This window comes from Oncorhynchus mykiss, chromosome 6, assembly GCF_057628025.1.
Source record: "Oncorhynchus mykiss isolate SJ-2025 chromosome 6, ASM5762802v1, whole genome shotgun sequence".
Lineage (NCBI taxonomy): Eukaryota > Metazoa > Chordata > Actinopteri > Salmoniformes > Salmonidae > Oncorhynchus > Oncorhynchus mykiss.
Window position 1 is genome coordinate 58,073,808 of NC_143027.1, and position 18,838 is coordinate 58,092,645.

At 46.6% G+C, this 18,838-nt stretch overlaps 1 protein-coding gene across 1 annotated transcript in view; it reads right to left on the reverse strand.

The window, feature by feature from the left end:
* LOC110526932 (matrix metalloproteinase-15) overlaps nucleotides 1-18,838 on the reverse strand; it is a 25,995-nt gene continuing 7,157 nt past the window's right edge. Inside the window, exons 2-10 of the mRNA XM_036980588.2 lie at nucleotides 17,064-17,212; nucleotides 16,286-16,408; nucleotides 15,885-16,192; nucleotides 12,570-12,731; nucleotides 11,937-12,202; nucleotides 8,639-8,777; nucleotides 6,700-6,850; nucleotides 6,295-6,413; nucleotides 1-5,964 (exon numbers count right to left, since the gene is read on the reverse strand). Of these exons, the coding sequence (XP_036836483.1) occupies nucleotides 5,486-5,964; nucleotides 6,295-6,413; nucleotides 6,700-6,850; nucleotides 8,639-8,777; nucleotides 11,937-12,202; nucleotides 12,570-12,731; nucleotides 15,885-16,192; nucleotides 16,286-16,408; nucleotides 17,064-17,212 (1,896 nt within the window). The 3' untranslated portion in view covers nucleotides 1-5,485. The remainder of the gene's footprint in view (nucleotides 5,965-6,294; nucleotides 6,414-6,699; nucleotides 6,851-8,638; nucleotides 8,778-11,936; nucleotides 12,203-12,569; nucleotides 12,732-15,884; nucleotides 16,193-16,285; nucleotides 16,409-17,063; nucleotides 17,213-18,838) is intronic.

Consider the following 18,838-nt stretch of genomic DNA (forward strand, 5'->3'; position numbering starts at 1 on the left):
TTTGTTTTTCAGAGCGTTTTATTGTGTACATGTCCAGCATGGATCGTTAACACACTCAACAGGAGGTGAACACACACCGCAAATGTATAAAACCTTCACGTTCTACAGCAAAACAAAATACAAACACACACGGAATGTTATTCAAAGTACAAAAAAAGAAATCCTACGAAGTTGAAAGAAGAATTCGGAGAAAAAAACGGCACATAATTAAACAAACTGAATGAATATTCAAAATAATCATGATAATCACAGACAAATTAACTTTATTTTCATCCCATCAATGTTAATAGGCGTGGTGAGGTTTAAAAAAATAAAAAAAACTACTCACTGAAGCATTACCCGGGTAGTAACTTTCACGCAACATTGCTGTAACGTTTTTAAAACATTTGTGAGATGTAACGCTGCGCCTAGTAGGCTTTTAGTTGCCTGGTTTTCCAAGGACCTGGGAGGAGCAGTCTACCGTAAGTCAGTTGAGAGTTAATAGCGTGTGGTTTCAGTTGTTCAAGCTCAGCTGAGTGAGTAAGGTGAGATGCACTCTGGGATAGGGATGCACACCCACTGAGTGTGTGTCTAGAGTCGAGACTTCGACGACTCAACTGAAGTGCAATGATCATTTCCCCCGCCAACCTCTGGATCTTGACAGACATCAAACAGAGGATTGAGACATCGAACGCAGGGATCAAAATGAACCCCTTTCTCTTGACATCGTGTCATCTTTCTAACAGATCTCTCTTTTTCTCCACAAAGAGCAGTCTGGCATCCTGTGTGGTTGTTGATTGCAATGAATAACAAAACCATTTTGTCAAGCTAGTGGTTAACCGTTAGACACAATATGAAGCAACTGTACAGGATGCCTGTGAAATGCACTGGCCACAAACAACAACTAACGGAATATATAGAACCAACATAGTCTGCTGGGTTCCTCTCTATCTTGGATACAAAACATCAGACCGCCTTGGCTGCTCTGCTCCCTCCCTGGCCATGACAGAGCTGCGGGGAGGGACAGAGTGGGATTGTGGGAGGAAGGAAGCATCCGGATCCTGGCCTAGGGCTCAGCCTGCCTTCCTGCTGGGCCGGAGCAATGACAGCATGGAGGACAATGCTGCACTTTGTGAGAGAGACCATTGTTACAGTCCCCCTGGGGCCAAGGCAGGGCCTAGACGGGCTGCAGAGAAGACCAGACGAGCGCAGAAGAGTAGAGTGGTGTTGAACAGAGAGAGAGAGAGCAAGTAGTGATACTGTAAGGCTAGAGTAAAGGTACTAGAGGCGACTACAGAGTAATAGCACTCGAAAAAACTCACACCAAACACATACACAGAGGGTGTTGATACCTCAATCAATCCCTGACATAATATTTCATAACTGTATTTTTCATTGCTGTATTTTTCATTGCTGTATTTTTCTTAACTGTATTTTTCATTGCTGTAGTGTTCCAAACAATTCTCATGGAAAACAAAAGAAAAAAGGAAAAAAACAAAGCAGTCTTGGACTCAATCCCAGAGTGCTCTTATAAAGGCTCTAGTTGCCTTCAAGCAGGCAGTTTCTTTGTGAAATTTCCCACATTTCCGTTGCATCTGCTTGAGCTAGTTCTACGGCAGGCATCGTTGGGGACTACAGTGTCTTATTGGGGAGACGTCTCAGACACACCGAGAAACAGTTGGAAACTAAATCCACACTAAGAGACAGACATACTAGGAACACAAACAGCCACAAAGGTCTGGGACTCGCAGTGATAGTCTACTCCATACAGGCACAAAGACACTAGCTATCCCAGATAAAGAGAGAGCAAGTAAGGCATGGACTGGGTCTCAGACAATGAGTGAGCATTTTTTGAGTTTGTCCAGATACCTTCTAGGCCTGCTGATGGTGATTTTTCCATTGATTTGGACAGGATGGGTGGGTGGATGGGGACGGGTGGGGTAGTCAGGGGGGAGAAGAGAGAGGGAAGGCTTTTACCTCTGATTAAGTCCCCTCTCAACCTCGCAGCACAATGAGAGGGCAATGGGCAGAGGCGGTCTCCTAGCAACCCCATCGAGCGGGGATCCATCACTGACACACGCAGGACCTCTCATGACAGTGATTCCTCTCCGCTGTCAATAATATTTATAATAGCCCTTTTAACTGGCCTTCCCCCATCTCAGTGGTATTATTGAAGCATCTCACGCATCCTCAGTGCACCTACCCCACCCCCGTCGATGCCCCAGACAAACATGTTCATCACAACTACTGTTTGACGGATGGTAAACAGTGAAAGCTGCCAGGTATCTGAGTGTAGGGAAATGACTTATCTCTACCTTACAGCAAATCCTTTCTCAGTATCTTTTGGGCTGCTAGTAAATCTACCAGACGTATGCATACTGTACATGCGCCTTTGTGGTCGAAGACAAGAGCATAGGGAATACATAACAATGTGAGAAATAAAGAAGTTTACATACACTGCGTGCTACTATTTCCCTTTGGTATCAGAGAATAGACTCCACAGTTCCTTCTCTGGAGCTAGTGAATGTGGGTCACGGGATACAGTGCCAATAATAATCCTTACAGGAAGAGCCCCGCAGTGAGCTCCTCTCCCTCACTCCCCCTACTGCCTTACTCAGCTGTAGGAATGGACCTCTGGTCTCTCACTCAGCCTGCCTTGCAGCCTCCCCAACCCCCTCCAACAATCACCAACATCTGGGTAAAACAATCCAGGAACAGACTGTAAGACTTCCCAAACACTTAACAGATAAGGTTTCTGTCTTTGAACTCCCTATGTAGATTTCTAGCCTCTCACGCCCTCTCTCGTTCCCCTTCTCCCTCTCTGGTAAAGTCTGTCTCTCCGTTTGGACCTCTCAGAAAATGAAAAGAAGCCTGCTTTGGTCCAGAGAAGGCCTAAGATTATAGGCTGGAGGTTAACAATATTTTAAAACACCTGCTATTTTAAATGAGAGGATGTGCTGACATTTTCTGAGTATGTTCAGAGGAATACTTCTCTAGACCAAGCTCAGAGCGAGAGAGAGAGAGATAGAGAGAGAGAGAGAGAGAGAGAGAAAGCCCTCCAATCTATTTAAATCTAGGGGAGTAGGGTATTACAGAGAGAGGGCTCATTGTGTGGTGCATTACTTGAATTATATTTATTAAAACATTTCAGGAGGCTGAAGTATCGCTGGTTCCAAGTATTTCTCAGATGAAAAGTGTCAGTCAATCTCTTACCTACTGGGCACAGACGTTATTTCAAACTCTAGTTTGATTTATATTTTGGTTGAGTTGTCAACTAACTTCAATTCAACATGAAATCAACAAAACATTTCAGCATGTCATTCCCAGCTAGCACATAATGTTCTGAGAATCACATTTCTTTGAGCTTGGTGAGAGCGTGGTTGTCCTCTGGTTATTTTGCATAAAACCTTCCCAAAATGTTCTGGGAATGGTGCAGGGTACCCAGCTAGCTCATAAAGTTCTGAGAACCTTATATTTCTTAGGTTGGAATGTCAGTACTGTTTCCTATGGGTTTCATCATGGTTCTATTTAAAGTAATGTTCTCCAATTGTTCAGAGAACGTTAAGAAACAAAGTTCTTCTGTGGGAATTTCGGTACTTCAGAATAACTTTTTCGACAGGTTTTCTCATGGTTCTATTGAAAGCTATGTTCTCAGAACGTCCAGAGAACGTTAAGAAACAACGTTCTTCCGTGGGAATTTCAGTACTTCAGCATAAAGTTTTCTGCAGGTTTCCTCAAATTTCTATTTAAAGTAATCTTCTCAGAAACATGAATAAAAGGTTCCATAAAATCCCACAATAAAACATTAGTAACGTTCAAAGAACGTTCTAAGAATGTTATTTAAAAACATACATTCCGTTCTCAGCATCAATGGACCTATAAGTCCATGGAGAGAGAGTAGAATATCATAAGTTCCTAAGAAGGTGAATTTCCATGTGTCCTATCTGTACATGGAGTTCAAAACAGTTAACCTAAGATAGCAGTAGTATTAAAAGTCTTATTCCCAGAACTTTATTTAATTACCTTCAAATAACCTACTATTTCCACCTTAGAACATTAATAAAACCTCACAGGAAAACTTTCAGGGAACCATAGTAAAACGTTCTCACAACCTCCCTGCAACCTACAAATGAACGTTCCCAGAACAGGCAAAATGTTCACTTCCATTCTCAGAACGTTTAAAAGACATTCCGTTTTACTATTCAGGAAATGTTTGGCTTCTTTCCCAGAACCAATGGATAACCAAAAACGTCTGTTCCCACAACCTCCAAGGAACCAAATGTGCTAGCTGGGTTGGATTTAGGTTAAAAGTTTGGTGGAAAAATTTGTTTCCCTTACGTGGTGACTTTTTGCAAATCCAATCATTTTCCCACCTTGATTCAACATCCTCACATTGAAATGATGTGAAAACAACATTGATTCAATTTGTTTATGCCCAGTGGATATTCGTTCAATACCCCCTGTCTCTCTCCTACCTCAGCACCTCAACTGCTCCTCCAAGTCCCACACAGAGGCATTTCACAGTGAATTGCCTTTGTCTTAAAAAAATAAAAAAAAATAGGAAAGAAGCACCTTTCTTTTCCAACCCTTCCCTAATCATAACAACTCAAACTCTCATTACCACGGTTAATAGGACCGAAACAAGGTTAGAAATTAAAAAAAGGCACCACGGGACCATGTTTGGTTGAATGAGCCAAACGTTTGTGAAAGTTGTCTATAAAGTATGGACAAGATTTCCAATATCATCCATGGTGCCCTTGAATTAAAAACAGATGAGAAAACCAAAAGTTCAGTTAGTGGCTGTTCAACATGGAAGGTGTAGTGACAAAAGGCATTGGGTGAGTTGCAGTTCAAAAAGTGACACTATTTACACTGATCTCTCTCCTGTTGATACCTGACGTGCAGTAGGCCTGCTTCAGCTGTAGGAGTCCTGAGGGAGGAGGAGGTGGGAGGGAGGAGTGGGAGAGGGATGGGGGGGGGGGGCTCTCTGCTTTTCACAGAATCAAACCTCCTTCACTCCCTTCATTCTGTGCTGCAGTCTCTCTCTCTATCGCTCTGTTAAGTCTCTGTTTTCCTTTCAAAGGCTAATCCAAGAACCAGATGGAAGTTATCTCAGAGAAACCCACTGTAACGGGCAGAGAGAGAGAGAGAATAATGCAGACACTTCCTGGTTTAGAAAAAAAGACTCACACACACACAATATGAACCAAACAAAAACAAAAAACAATGTGCAAACTTTCTGATATAAATAGACTACAGTCAACTCATTGGGTAGAGCACCATGGGAGGGGAACGAGTTAGGTGTATGTGTTTATGTTTGCTGTGTGTGTGTGTGTGTGTGTGTGTGTGTGCGTGCGTGCGTGTGTGTGCGCGTGCGTCATGTGTGTGTATGTATTTGCACGTATGTCTCTACTACCATGTTTTGGATGAGAAGATAGAGATAGAGGTATGAGGGTAGGGTTCAGGTTGTGGGGGGGGGGGGGGGGGTCATTAAGTGGGTCAGAGGTCACACCCAGTCCTGCATGGAGCGTTTGCAGTGGACCAGAAGTTTGGGAGTTCCTTTCCTCTTCAGTGTGTTGATGATGGCGTAGATCAGTCCCAGGATGCACAGCACCAGGACCAGGGGTACTGTCACCATGATGATGTTCATAGTGCGCGTCTCACTCTCGTCGATCTTCAGCACCACGTCCACCTCGTTGGTCTCCTCTTCTCTCTCGTCCTTATAGTCTACATCATTGGTACGGTCCTGGTCCTTGTCCCGCTCCTTGTCCTTCTCCTTGTCCCGGCCTGCGTCAGGGTTGAAGGGCGGGCGATCCACTTCGGGGACCTTGCGGCCTGCGTCGGTATCCCTGTCTCTGTCTGGGTCCAGGTCCACACTGCAGCCCATGAAGTCCCTCAGGATGGATTTAGGGTAGCCCGGCTCACTCTTCATCCTGTGGTTGTCAAACTTCCAGTATTTGGATCCCTTGTAGAAATATGTATAAGCTGGGAGGGGAAGACAGGGGCAGCATGTTGAGTACTAAATACACTATTATGATAATCAAATACTTATCCACGGCATTGATTGAGGCAGTAAACACAGTACGGTTCTGGGGAAAAGAAAGGCAGCAAAAAAAACACCTTATTTTTCTTCATCCTTTCAAATTAATGTCACTTTTTCCCCCTACTCAGCTCATCAACCCTACACTAAGCTCTCTTTCTCTCCATCCCTCTCTCCCCCTCTCGCTCTCTCTCTGATTGACCAGACCCACCCTTCTCCTTTGTTTAGAGTGTTCATTACTGGCATTCTCTTGGCCCCCCTCTCGCCTCTCTCACCTCCATCATCGCTGAGGAAAGCCCCCTTGGGAGAGGACGGGACCGCAGAGCCCCACACACTGATTGGCTTGGGGTAGTCCTTGTCTACCGCACGGGACTGTTCGTTAAAGCGCCAGTACCTAGAGACGAGAGGGAGAGAATAACAGTATGTTAAACCCCTATACAGCATGCATGTTAAATCAGGCATTAATGTAGAACTCAGGGTGTATGTGTCTTCTAAGCCCCCCCAAAAAAAGCAGTCAGCACACGCCAAGAGATGATGTGATCGTAATCGTGCAAAAACATATTCCGTAGCCCCCAAAAAATAGAAGACAATTTACAGTAGTGAACGCATGATGGAAACTCCTTCGGTCAACATGGAAAAGGGCAACAATTCACAGATAACTGGGAGAGTCCCTTCCTTACCAGTCTCCTTTGAAGAAGTATGTGAAGCCTGATGGTTCCCACCAGATGGCTGTCTCTATCTTGTCATAGGGGATGTCCCTGCCGTAGTCTGTCAGCTCCTGGGGGTAACCAGGCTCCAGGTTTGCCTCCCTGAACAACCAGTACTTATTCTCTACAGGTGGAGGAGAGGAAGGGGGAGGAGAGAAGTACAGTGGTGTAGGAGGGGTGGGGGAACAGATACGTCAGGAAAGGGAAGACAGATATTTTGTGGGACATAATAATTCAGGAGGGAGGGATGGATGGAGAGAAAGAGGGAGGGAGAAAGGCATTCATGGTTAACGGTACTTTGTGGAGCATAGGGACTTTCCCTTTCCAACAACTACCACTCACAAACCTGGAGATCGCTATGGAAACTGTTAACCCGCCATTACATTACAGTCTTGTTTATTTGCTGGCTAGCATGCACCAATAATGGACATAATAGAGAGTGAAATTGTGTTTATGCACAGCTTTGGTTAGATATAATCCATTTGAAGTGGTTCGAGTGGAAATGTCGAGGACATGGCGAGTCCTTTTCTTTTATTGTTTTACAGTATGTTAGACACAGAGGCACCATCCCGCATGCCCTGCTTTCTATTCTCCTGGCCCAGTTCTACATTGAAAACAAAACCTTTGCAGTCAGCATCTGGAGACAAACGGCTGATGCAACTCTCTCCCTCACATTTGCCAGATGTTGCAGGCCAACTTTTGGTCCCTTCGTTTCTTTGCTATGGCTGTCATCCAAATTTCAGAAGGCCTTGCCAATGACATCATTTGCCCTGAAGACTTTCTCAGGGAGAGCCAGCTGTCTTAAAAAGCTACAGCTCAAATGTCTCCCCAAAAAGCATTTTCGCTATCTTCATCTGTCTTTCACTGTTTCTGGTTACAAAATTCATGGAACAAAGTGATGCCAGCGGGATCTATAATAACCTCTACAGACATATCATATTGAGTAGGTTCTCCTAAGGATATTATTACATTTGTGGTTTAACAATTGAGGAGGAGGTGGGGGGGAAATCAATAGAAAACCGCAATGAAGTCTGGGCGAAAAATCGTATAGCAGCAAAAGCACTTTTTATGTCAACCTAATGAGGGAAAATGATCTAAATGAAAGTTAAAACCTAAAGTGTTTGGGGGCATGGGACGGTTTCTATGGCAACGGCGCAGGGAGGAACGAGGTAGTTGTGACCGAATGAGGAGTCTGGGGAGGATTACAGCTTGAGCCAATGGGCATTCACTGCCACCAAGGAGATCTCATGTCTAGCCAAATCCGAATTGCACTGCAGTGCAAAACTCTAGGGATCTCCAGTCCTCCCATTTCAACTTGACGATGTCATTATCTTCTCCATTTAGACAGAGACATCATCTCTTCGATCAATCCAAAGACTGTTTGTCCGTAATATACTACTCGAGGTTACAATACATTTGGGGGATCCATGCTAAAGTGAATGTGGAGATCAAGGAACACTTACTATCTGCAGAAATAAATGTTGATTGTGGAACTAGCAATGTTTACTCACTGCTCAACTGTAATTCAATTGTAATGTGGAAAACACTAACAGCTTTAGGTTTGATCTCCAAGGCACACTGGCGTGAAAAGAAAATGCACACACTGCACACGCAGAGGACTGAAACAATGTTTGTGAATCTATTTTAGGATCAGCAACAATGCTTCATTATAGTGTAACCAAAGCATTCAGTTGTTTTGTCATTGCTGCTACTTCAACACATTAACAACCACTATTCCAGGCCTCTGAGTTGGACTATTTCTCCTCTGTTTAACCCTAATAAAAACTAAAAAAAAACAATGACTGACTGTGTGTGTGTGTGTGTGTGTGCGCGCGCGCGTTCGTATGTATGCCTCCGCGCCTGCTTGTAGTCTTACGTGTGCGTGCACGTGCGATTAGGAGAGTACAAATACCTTTAAAGAAGACAAATTTCCCATCGTGTCTCTCGTAGGCTGCATCGATGTCCCCAGGCAGTCCCCTCCAGAAGTGACCAATGGGCATTGGGTAGTTGTCCAGGACCCTGTTCCTCCGCACCCTCCAGAACCAGCGACCCTGTCAGAAAAGAGCGGGGAGAGCCGTTAGAGGGCACATCCACTGGAGCTCTACTGCTCAGCCTGACCTCTAACCTCTGACCCTGCCTGCCTGTGACATGGCTCTCTGGAGCTGCAGACCTAGCTGGGAGCTGCTGCCTGCACACCAGAAATGGACACAACACTGCGTATCAGCAGTTTAGTACCATCACGCAGTCAGTAAACAGCAGAAACATATGGGAGATAGGAACAGAGAGTGCCAAACATGATGGGCCATGTGCCTGATAGTTCCTGAACCTCTCCTCTCTATCAGAGCCTGTTCAGCACATTGCCTGGAGGAGGAAGTCTTCACAGCCACGTTCAACAGTTTGGATCAATCAATAGGAGAAATACTTCAATAACGCATTCACTACATACGCTACATACACATCTGCGCACACATGCTCTCTCTCTCTCTGTCTCTCTCTCTCTCTCTCTCTCTCTCTGTCTCTCTCTCTCTCTCTCTCTCTCTCTCTCTGTCAGTGCGTCCTCAGTAAGTCCCTAGTCACATGGTGCGGTGGGCGTCCGAGCTTGACCTTCACATTCCCTCCATCTCGTTGGCTCAGGCCCAGAGCTTGAGATTACTTCAGATCTGTCTAATATAGAAACCAGACCCAGGAACGCAGCCAAGGGCCTCTAAATTAAAACCGTCTGTTCTAACACCCAGCCCCCACCCCTCCCTCCTCCTCTACATCCACTAACCTCACCCCTCTCCACGCCCCCCCCTTTCCCTTTCACCACCATGGCACACTCTGCAGTGTCTAAAAGAGAGGGCAGGGTCCCGTCTATAGAAAGAGAAAGAGAGGCCACATTGAGTCCCATTTAAAAGGTGGGGGAAACAGCTGCACGCCCGTACTCTCTCTGTCACCTGACTTTAACACAGGCTCTGTTCCAGCAGCGTTTGGGGTTCGGGAGAAGCCTGCTGCTGGGTGGTCGGGCTCCCAAGCGCATCCGAAAGCCTGCACTACATGACAAGACTGCCAGAACGGACAATGAAATAACTAAAGGCAATGCTAGAAGGCTATTAATACCCACGACCACAGCACTGAGCATATCGCATGTGCCAATTACTGTTGGAACTGGCTTGGGCTTGCTGCATGTTGCACGAGGAGCATTTTACGAGTTGGACTTAAATAAAGTAGTTCAACTGGTTGAACTGCTCTGTTTGTTTTAAGTCAGCACAAAACACGTCTGAAACGGTACAAGAGGGAAAATCGCGCTCTCAGTGTGGGACTCGGAGTGCTTTCCAAAAACGACCTCACAGGTCTGCAAACTCATTCATTAGCGGTAAGTTAATAGCATTGGCTGTCAGCATTAATGGTAAAAGCTAAGAGTTGCATCCTCCTGGCAGCAGCTCTTGTCTTTTGTCCTTCAAGCGGGGAAGCGCAGCCTGTTAGTGAGCAGAGCATCATTTAAAGCAGACCTGCCCTGCATCTAATCTACTCCAACACGAAGAGGCAGGAAGAGAAGAGAGATGACAGAAGTGTAATTACGATTCTGAAGAAGAAAAAAACACACCCGTACTAGTCAAATGTACCGACCGTGGAGCCTCACAGGCGCACAAGAGAAAAGAGAACTGACCAGATGCGACTTTCTGTGAACACTACTCAATGTCAGAGACATTCTGGGCTCCATGGTACCTTTCCTAAAAAAAAATAGGCCGGGGGCATCCGCAGAGAGACGGCTTTGTGAAGCTACAGTCTGTCGTAAAGCTGCTGTATACTACTTCAGATGAAGCGTGATGACGAAAGAGCGCAGCACAGTCAAAGATGACTCTTTTCCCCCCTGCTCTCATGTCTACATAACCCTCCAACTCTATGGTGCCTGTCATGTACACCTCCTCTGCCCTCTCCCACAGAGACAGTTGGCCAGAGAGACAGATAACTGAAGTCAAGGCAAATGGCAGTTCTTGGGAAAAAAAAGAGACAACCAACTTATGTAGATACAGTCGAAAGAAAGAGGAGTGCAGTAGAGGGAACATGGCTCTTTTCAGTGCTAAACTTGGACTGAAACAGGTGCCTGCCCTGTTTATATTTATATGTAGGTGCTAGATACCTTTGAGCTAATATTCTAAATGAAGAGCAGGAGCTTAAGCAGTAAAACATTTTAGGTGCCGGTACTCAGCAGCGACGAGCTCCCGTCCAAGTCAAGCACGGGCTCTTTTCATTCAAAAGAGAAGAGTCGACCACATCAACTGAAGCATAAACAGTGAAATCCTCTCCAGCTGTCGGCAAATGGCCCAACAAATGGTTCAAACGAGAGCCATCGCCGCAGCCCTGGACTGGTTGGTCCTGCGGATGTTAAGGCACACCTGAGACCTAGAGAGTGCTGCTCCTCTCCTCTTTACGGGGCTCCATGTCATAAAATAGAACGTCTCTGAGGTTTTACAGCCTGCTTAGGGCCCAATTGAACCCAGGCCCTGAACCAACTGCCCATAAGGCTCTCCAGATGATCCTAACCTGGGGAGAGCAGATTTTACTGCACTACTGAGAGACACAGACAGACAGCATCATGGTTATCACGCCCACTGGCTGCAATAAGACCAGCCTTTGATCAAATGACCTGCGAGATCAAATCAAATCACATTTTATCGGTCACACAGTTAGCAGATGCTATTGCGTCTGCAGCGAAATTATTGTGTTCCTCGCTCCAACAGTGCAGTAATATCCAACAGTACACAACAATACACACAAATCTAAAAAGTAAAATTATGGAATTAAGAAATACAGAAATATTAGGACGAGCAATGTCGGGAGTCTGGAGTATAAATATAAATACATATGTATATATGTTGTGGGATGTATAGACCATAGACAGTATATGGACAGAATATGTAGTATATCTGGAGAATAGTATATGTTTAGCAATAGTTAAATAGGATAGGCCTTGACTAGAATATAGTATATACATATGAAGGGGGTAAAACAGTATGTAATCATTATTAAAGTGACCCGTATTCCATGACTATGTACATAGGGCAGCAGCCTCTAAGGTGCACGGTAGAGTAACCAGGTGGTAGCCAGCTAGTGACAGTACTGTAAGTAGGTCATGCAGCCATCCAAGAGCAATCTGTTCTTTGCAGCCACGCTGAGACTGAATCAACTCATCTCATATGTGTAGGAAGGCAGTCTGAGGTCCTCACCTTGAACACAAACATCTCTCCCCTGAGCATGGTGACCGTGTCGAAGTTTCCTTCACAGATGTTTGGGCCGTAGTGGTCTGGGCGGTCAGTCGTGCGGGGCTTGTCTGGCCTCCGGGGTGGGGCGTTAGGGGGAGATCTAGGGGGAGGGTTGGGAGGAGAGTTGGGGGGTGACTTGGGGGGAGAGTTGGGGGGTTTGGGGTCTGGCTGGGCTGGCCGGCGAGGAGTGACAGTGGGAAGAGCCTGGGTGGGTGTACCGTCTGGCTGACCTAAAGAAGATAAAGTGATAAACGCATGAAATAAAAGCAGTTAGAGGCTACTCTCCACTCCAAAGTCCTAAAAGGAAATCAAGGGCTCAGAGATTTGTCCTCCAACTGATCTCATAATTGGTAGCTGTGTCCTGGTTTTGCCCAAGCTAGATAAGTGGATATGTGAGTCAGCAGGCTGATTTTCCACTTAGAGCTGTGGGGAGGAGGCATGTAGAGTGGAAACACAGACACAGACTATTCCAACTTCAATCAGGGTTCTAAACACAGGGGTACCCAGGGCTGGAACTCCCCACTTGCAGTTATAGCTCTTACAGCCAACATTATCAGGTCCATATACCAGTAGTTTTGTCGCAGAGGGCCAACTCACCATAGATCTGTTGTATTCCTCTGAGGTCATCCTCGGGCAGTTGAAAGTCGTCCGTTTCCATCCACTGGTAGAAAGGAGCCATGATGGCCATTGGGTTGTTGGAGTGTTCCAGGCCCAGGGCATGGCCCAGCTCATGTACCGCAACAAGGAACAAATCATTACCTGGAGAGAAGAGAAGAGAGAGAGAGAGAGAGAGAGAGAGAGAGAGACAGAGAGAGACAGAGAGAGACAGAGAGAGCGAGAGAGAGAGAGAGAGAGAGAGAGAGAGAGAGAGAGAGAGAGAGAGAGAGGAGGATAGTCATTGTCATACTCAAGGCACTTAAGAAGTATAAACCTCGTCACGACTAAACCTGAAATCGACAGCGAGTGAGTAAAGTGAGAAGAGCAATGACCTGAGCTGTGGCCACAAGCAGGAAGTGTTAACAGAGTTACTGGGATCACCCAGGAGGGAATGGCAGACAACGAGCGATACGGGCCATTCAGGTAGCATCTCACGCAACGTGTCTTTTTTCATCCTCTCTCTCCACACGCTAACTAACCGTGTGTTGATTCAGGAGCCAGAACACTTCATTCATTCATGCTACAGACATGTAAAGCAAAAAGGTACTGAAACCACGACAATCTAGTAGTGTAGCCTTAGGAACTGGAATGAAAGACAGAAATGTACTGTACATCGCGTCCAAAAGAATGGTTCTAAAATGGTTGGAGTGAAATGAAGGACAGCTATATTTGGCAAGTTTAGCAAATAGAGTTGACTTGGAGAGCTCGGGGCTTGGGTTGGGGCTCGAACTGTGGTTGGAGCTGGGGCTAGGGTTGAACCTGGGACTGGGGTTGGACCTGGGGCTAGGGTTGGACCTGGGGCTAGGGTTGAACCTGGGACTAGGGTTGAACCTGGGACTAGGGTTGAACCTGGGGCTAGGGTTGGACCTGGGGCTAGGGTTGGACCTGGGGCTAGGGTTGAACCTGGGACTAGGGTTGGACCTGGGGCTAGGGTTGAACCTGGGACTAGGCTTGAACCTGGGGCTAGGGTTGAACCTGGGACTAGGGTTGGACCTGGGGCTAGAGTTGAGGCTGGAGCTGTGGTTGGAGCTGGGACTAGGGTTGGAGCTGGGGCTAGGGTTGGACCTGGGGCTAGGGTTGAATCTGGGGCTAGGTTTGGACCTGGGGCTAGGGTTGGACCTGGGGCTAGGGCTGGAGCTGTGGTTGGACCTGGACCTGGGGCTGGAGCTGTGGTTGGAGCTGGGGCTAGGGTTGGACCTGGGCCTGAAGCTGTGGTTGGAACTGGGGCTAGGGTTGGGGTTGGAGCTGGGGGGTAGGGTTGGACCTGGGGCTAGGGTTGGAACTGGGGCTAGGGTTGGAGCTTGGGTTGGAACTTGGGCTAGGGTTGGAGCTGGGGGTAGACCTGGGTTTGGACCTGGTACTAGGGTTGGAGCTTGGGGTAGACCTGGGGTTGGACCTGGGGCTAGGGTTGGGGTTGGAGCTGGGGATTTAGGTTTTAGTTGGGGGTTGGGTTGGAGGTAGAGGTGGGGGTTGGGGGGGAAGTCAATGGGTCTTCCCATTTTGACCCTGGTTATTGTTCCCCAGTGCTGGCCAAGTGAGGAACACAGTTACGTCATTCTAACTGAGACTACATGGCGGTGGGGCAGTAGTCTGCACATTCAGACAGTAAGCACCTCCCATTGGGGTTATGAAGTCAAAGCAGAAAAATGTGCTTGTTCCGGGTTTTTAATGGGGTTAATGGTGTTAATGGTGCTCTCAGTAGATAAAGCGGTCGGTCTAATGTCTTCTGGTAAGCAACAAGACACGCAGTCCTCCTCGTACCCTGATCAAAGCCTGCCGTTGTCCCAGACCGACTGACAGTGACGCATTGTCACTGCAACAGAGAACACATCTGTGACACAGTGACTGCCACTTCAACCGCCCTCCACAAAGAACATCCTGTGGACACCCTCAAAAAAAGTAGATGGAAATTGCCTTGAATTGACCTATCCTATAGGTTCGCCTTTTAAGTTTGTTCCAAGTAATGGCATGGTACTTTCCCAGCAAATGACACATTATTCCGTTCCAGTATTAATTGACATTTAACCTGATCTGTGGGCCATCCTGTCTGAAATGAAGGCTTAGGGAGGTTTGTGAGATGTCTGTAGGGAGCACTCTATTATACTGACAGACAGCATTATGTCATATGGCTTCTGTCATCTGAGGAAGTTGAGATGTTCAGGATTCCTCCTTTTGCCAGCGTCATGCTCTTATCCCCTCCCCTTCCAACTTCTCCTCCAACCACAACCTGTGACTTAGCTAGCTATCAGCACATCCAAGTTACTCTAAAAATATCCCACAGGAAACACACAGAGAGAGAGAGAGAGAGAGAGAGAGGGGAGGGGGGGGGGGTCTCTGTAAGGTAACCCTGACAACCATGTGGCTTACAGACTTCAAACGTCTCGGGAGAAGAGCCAACTTATCTCTCTTCCTCCTCTCTAAAATGAACACAGCAGCACATATCCCCATCTAAGAGCCTAATGAATAGACTTGCAGCTTTGTTGGATATCAGTGTGTAATAACCACAACACTTGTCAAGCGTGTTTAAGCTTTGCCAACAATGTCGTTAATGTGCCACGAAAACTTAGTTGACCTTTACTTTTAGAATTTCCGTGGTTTAAAAGACCGTTAAAAGTCATGTGTCAAGAGAGTTTTAAAGACCCAGGCTGCACGAGGATACAACAGTGTTAAAGACAGGGTCAACTCAAAAACCGGTCTCCCACTGTGGAATTACCTCAACACCCTCGCTGTGGCAGTTAGACTTCTCTCCGATCAGTCCAGTAACACCTCCTACTCTCTTGACCTCACCAAGCAGAGCCAGCCACCTGCCTCTGCTCTGACCTGGCTCAGGAAATGACAACGTTCACCTCCACAAGGCAGGGGAAAACCCTCAGTCCCTCACCAAGACCACTCTGGGCAACAGCAGTTTGGTTAATGATTGAAAGTATGAAAAGAGGGGGAGGGGGATTTAGAACAAAATAATTCTACCATTCCTGAAAACACGGCTTTGAGAGCCGGTGGAAGTTGCAGTATGATGTCATCAATCTAACTTTGGAGTTCAATGAAGGAGTGAAATTCGACAGATTCTCAACAAAACAAGTGACGATCTGGTTTGTCGTGGCAACTATGGTTGAACAAGTGGAAGGACAAACCAGCTGAAGTAGGTGAGGAGAGAGGAAAGCAGGGACATTGCATTTTTCTCATAGGTATGTACAAGAAGTAGCGGTTCTGGTGTCACGCTAAAGAGACCGCTGTCCATCCACATCCATCACCTACCTTGCAAGTTCCCATTGCCGATGGTCCACGGCTCATCAGAGTCAAAGTGAGTATCACCACCCATACCAGGACCAGGGAAGTAGGCGTGGGCCAGGAACCCGCCCTCGCCATCGAAGGGTGAGCTGTCTCCATGGAAACCCGAGGCAAAGAAGATCATGATGTCAGGCTCCTTCCTGCGGCCATATTTGATCTCCTGGTAGGGGATCTCATCGAAGGTCAGCGGGGTCACCTTCTGCCACACCTTGAAGGCCCTACGGATGGCCTCATACGAGTTGTACTCCCCGATCTTTGGTGTGTAGTTCTGTATACTGCAAGGGAAGAGGAGGAATCCAAATGAAAACTCATTTGGAATTTGGTTATGGACGAAGATTGACCAAGGTGAAGTAAATCCTGTTATTTACCTGTAGGTGAGGTGGCTCTTGTTCCATTTGTGGCCAGTGAGTGCATAACGTTTGCGCCGAACGTTGGTCTTGATCTGACCCCCAAACTTGTCTGGGACTCCACAGCGCGGCCTCCGCATGGCTCTAGGAGAGGACGTCAGGGTTACACTATCCACTCCTCTACACAGTGTCACACTGGGGTTTTATGAGATACACTGCCCGTGACACCAGCCCAGGTGCCATAGCATAGAAAGTGTTAATGCGTTTTATGTGCAGTAACAGATCTGTGGGTTCAAGACGGGGCGGCGGGTAGCCTAGCGATTAGAGTGTTGGGCCCGCAACCGAAAGTGTTGCTAGATCGAATCCCCGAGCTGACGAGGTAAAAATCTGTCCTTCTGCCCCTGAACAAGGCAGTTAACACACTGTTCCTAGGCTGTCAATGTTCCAAATAATTTGTTCTTAACTGACTTGCCTAGTTAAATAAAGGTTAAAAATAAAAAATAAAGATTGCTCCCAGTTGGGGATTTGATATCTACACCCCAGACCGCCTCACACTCCCATTAAACTTATCACTTATCGCTCAAATCCTTCCGTCTCCCTCACACTGTACAAATCCACTACAAACTAGGGAATGAATCCATTGACATGATTGGACCCATAGGCATGAGAGAGAGAGAGAGAGAGAGAGAGAGAGAGAGAGAGAGAGAGGGGGGGGGGGGGGGGGGGGGTCTGGTTCAGGAGAATGGCATTAGGGTGACAGAAATGACAAGAGCACAACAGGGAAGGAAGTGTGACATACGTCACCGTGCCGTGGTCCATGGCCCCGGTGACCGCCAGGCCGTAGAAACGCTGCATGTCGCTGACGGCGTTGGAAAGGATGTGAGCTGACCGCATGGTGGACATCTGTCTGCTGGCCTGAGGTAGGTAGCCATACATCCGCAGCCATGACTGAGAGAGAGAGAGACAGAGAGAAACTTAACACCATACAGAGTGTACACTCTGAAGGCTGCAATTCTGAACTTTTGGCCAATCACATCAGATCTTTTTCAGAGCTGATCTGATTAAGTCAAAAGGCCAATTGGGGGGAAAAAAAAGATCAGAATTGGGCTGCCTGTGTAAACGCAGCTTAATAGGCATACAGAAGAGCGTAACTAATTGGCTCCTTATAGGACACGTCACTAAACTCTATACTCTTCTGTGAACTGGTCATCTCTGTATACCCGTGGCAAGACGGTTGATGCATATTTATAAAACCCTTAGGCCTCACTCCCCTCTATCTGAGATATCTAGTGCTGTCCTCATTCTTCACATACAACACCCGTTCTGCCAGTCACGTTCTGTTAAAGGTCTTCAAAGCACACATCCCTGGGTCGCTACTCTTTCAGCTCGCTGCAGCTAGCGACTGGAACGAGCTGCAACAAACACTCAAACTGGACAGTTTTATCTCAGTCTCTTCATTCAAAGACTCAATCATGGACACTCTTCCTGACAGCTGTGGCCGCTTTGTGTGATGTACTGTTGTCTCTACCTTCTTGACCTTTGTGCTGTTGACTTTGCCCAATAATGTTTGTACCATGTTTTTGTGCTGCTACCTTGTTGTGTTGCTACTATGTCGTTGTCATGTTGTGTTGCTACCATGCTGTGTTGTCATGTGTTGCTGCCTTGTTATGTTGTTGTCTTAGGTCTCTCTTTATGTAGTGTTGTGTCTCTTTTGTTGTGATGTGTGTTTTGTCCTATATTTATATTGTATTTTTTTTTTTTTATTAAAAAATCCCAGGCCCACGTCCCCGCAGGAGGCCTTTTGCCTTTTGGTAGGCTGTCATTGTAAATAAGAATTTGTTCTTAACTGACTTGCCTAGTTAAATAAAGGTTCAATTTCAAAAAAGTTCAAAATACATTTTTAAAAACTGCCGTGTGGGGGAGGAAGACATGATGGGAGAAACCTGATACAATCACAGACTTCAGATTGATCGTTCCACCTGTCAAAGGGATATTTAATACCACCACAGGCTGTGCCAGAGCGTCACGGCCGATAGATCTACAGATGGAGACACTCAACAGGGTGGCCAAGGAACTCTATCAGCTAAACCATCGTGAAAGAGAGAGACCAGGAACTAACCAGCCGCACCAAAATGGCCACCCCTCATCACTCAGCTGATGGGTAATGCCTGGGAGGCCGAGGATAAGGAGAGGTAGGGGTTGGCTTTTCTCTGAAGCCCATGCTACTGTATAGGAGGCTACTGATCTTTAATAATGTAATTAGCGTTAATTACGTAAGACACATATACACATATTCTGTAAAAAACACAACTAACCCTATACTGTGGTTGCTGAATCATCGCCATGCCTGCTGTAACCAAGGTGGAGGCGATAACAGGGCTAGTGACTGAGAGCAGGGTTAACACAGCGGGTTAACTTTATTTATCTCCGAGTTCGATTACACACAGCTGCGCTGAGACACCATTTTGTTGACAGCCGTTTGTGTCCGAGAGAGGATAAATCACAGCGTATGAACCAGAGAGGCAAAAGCGATATTTTCACTGAAGAATAAAAAAGACACGGAAAACACGTGGC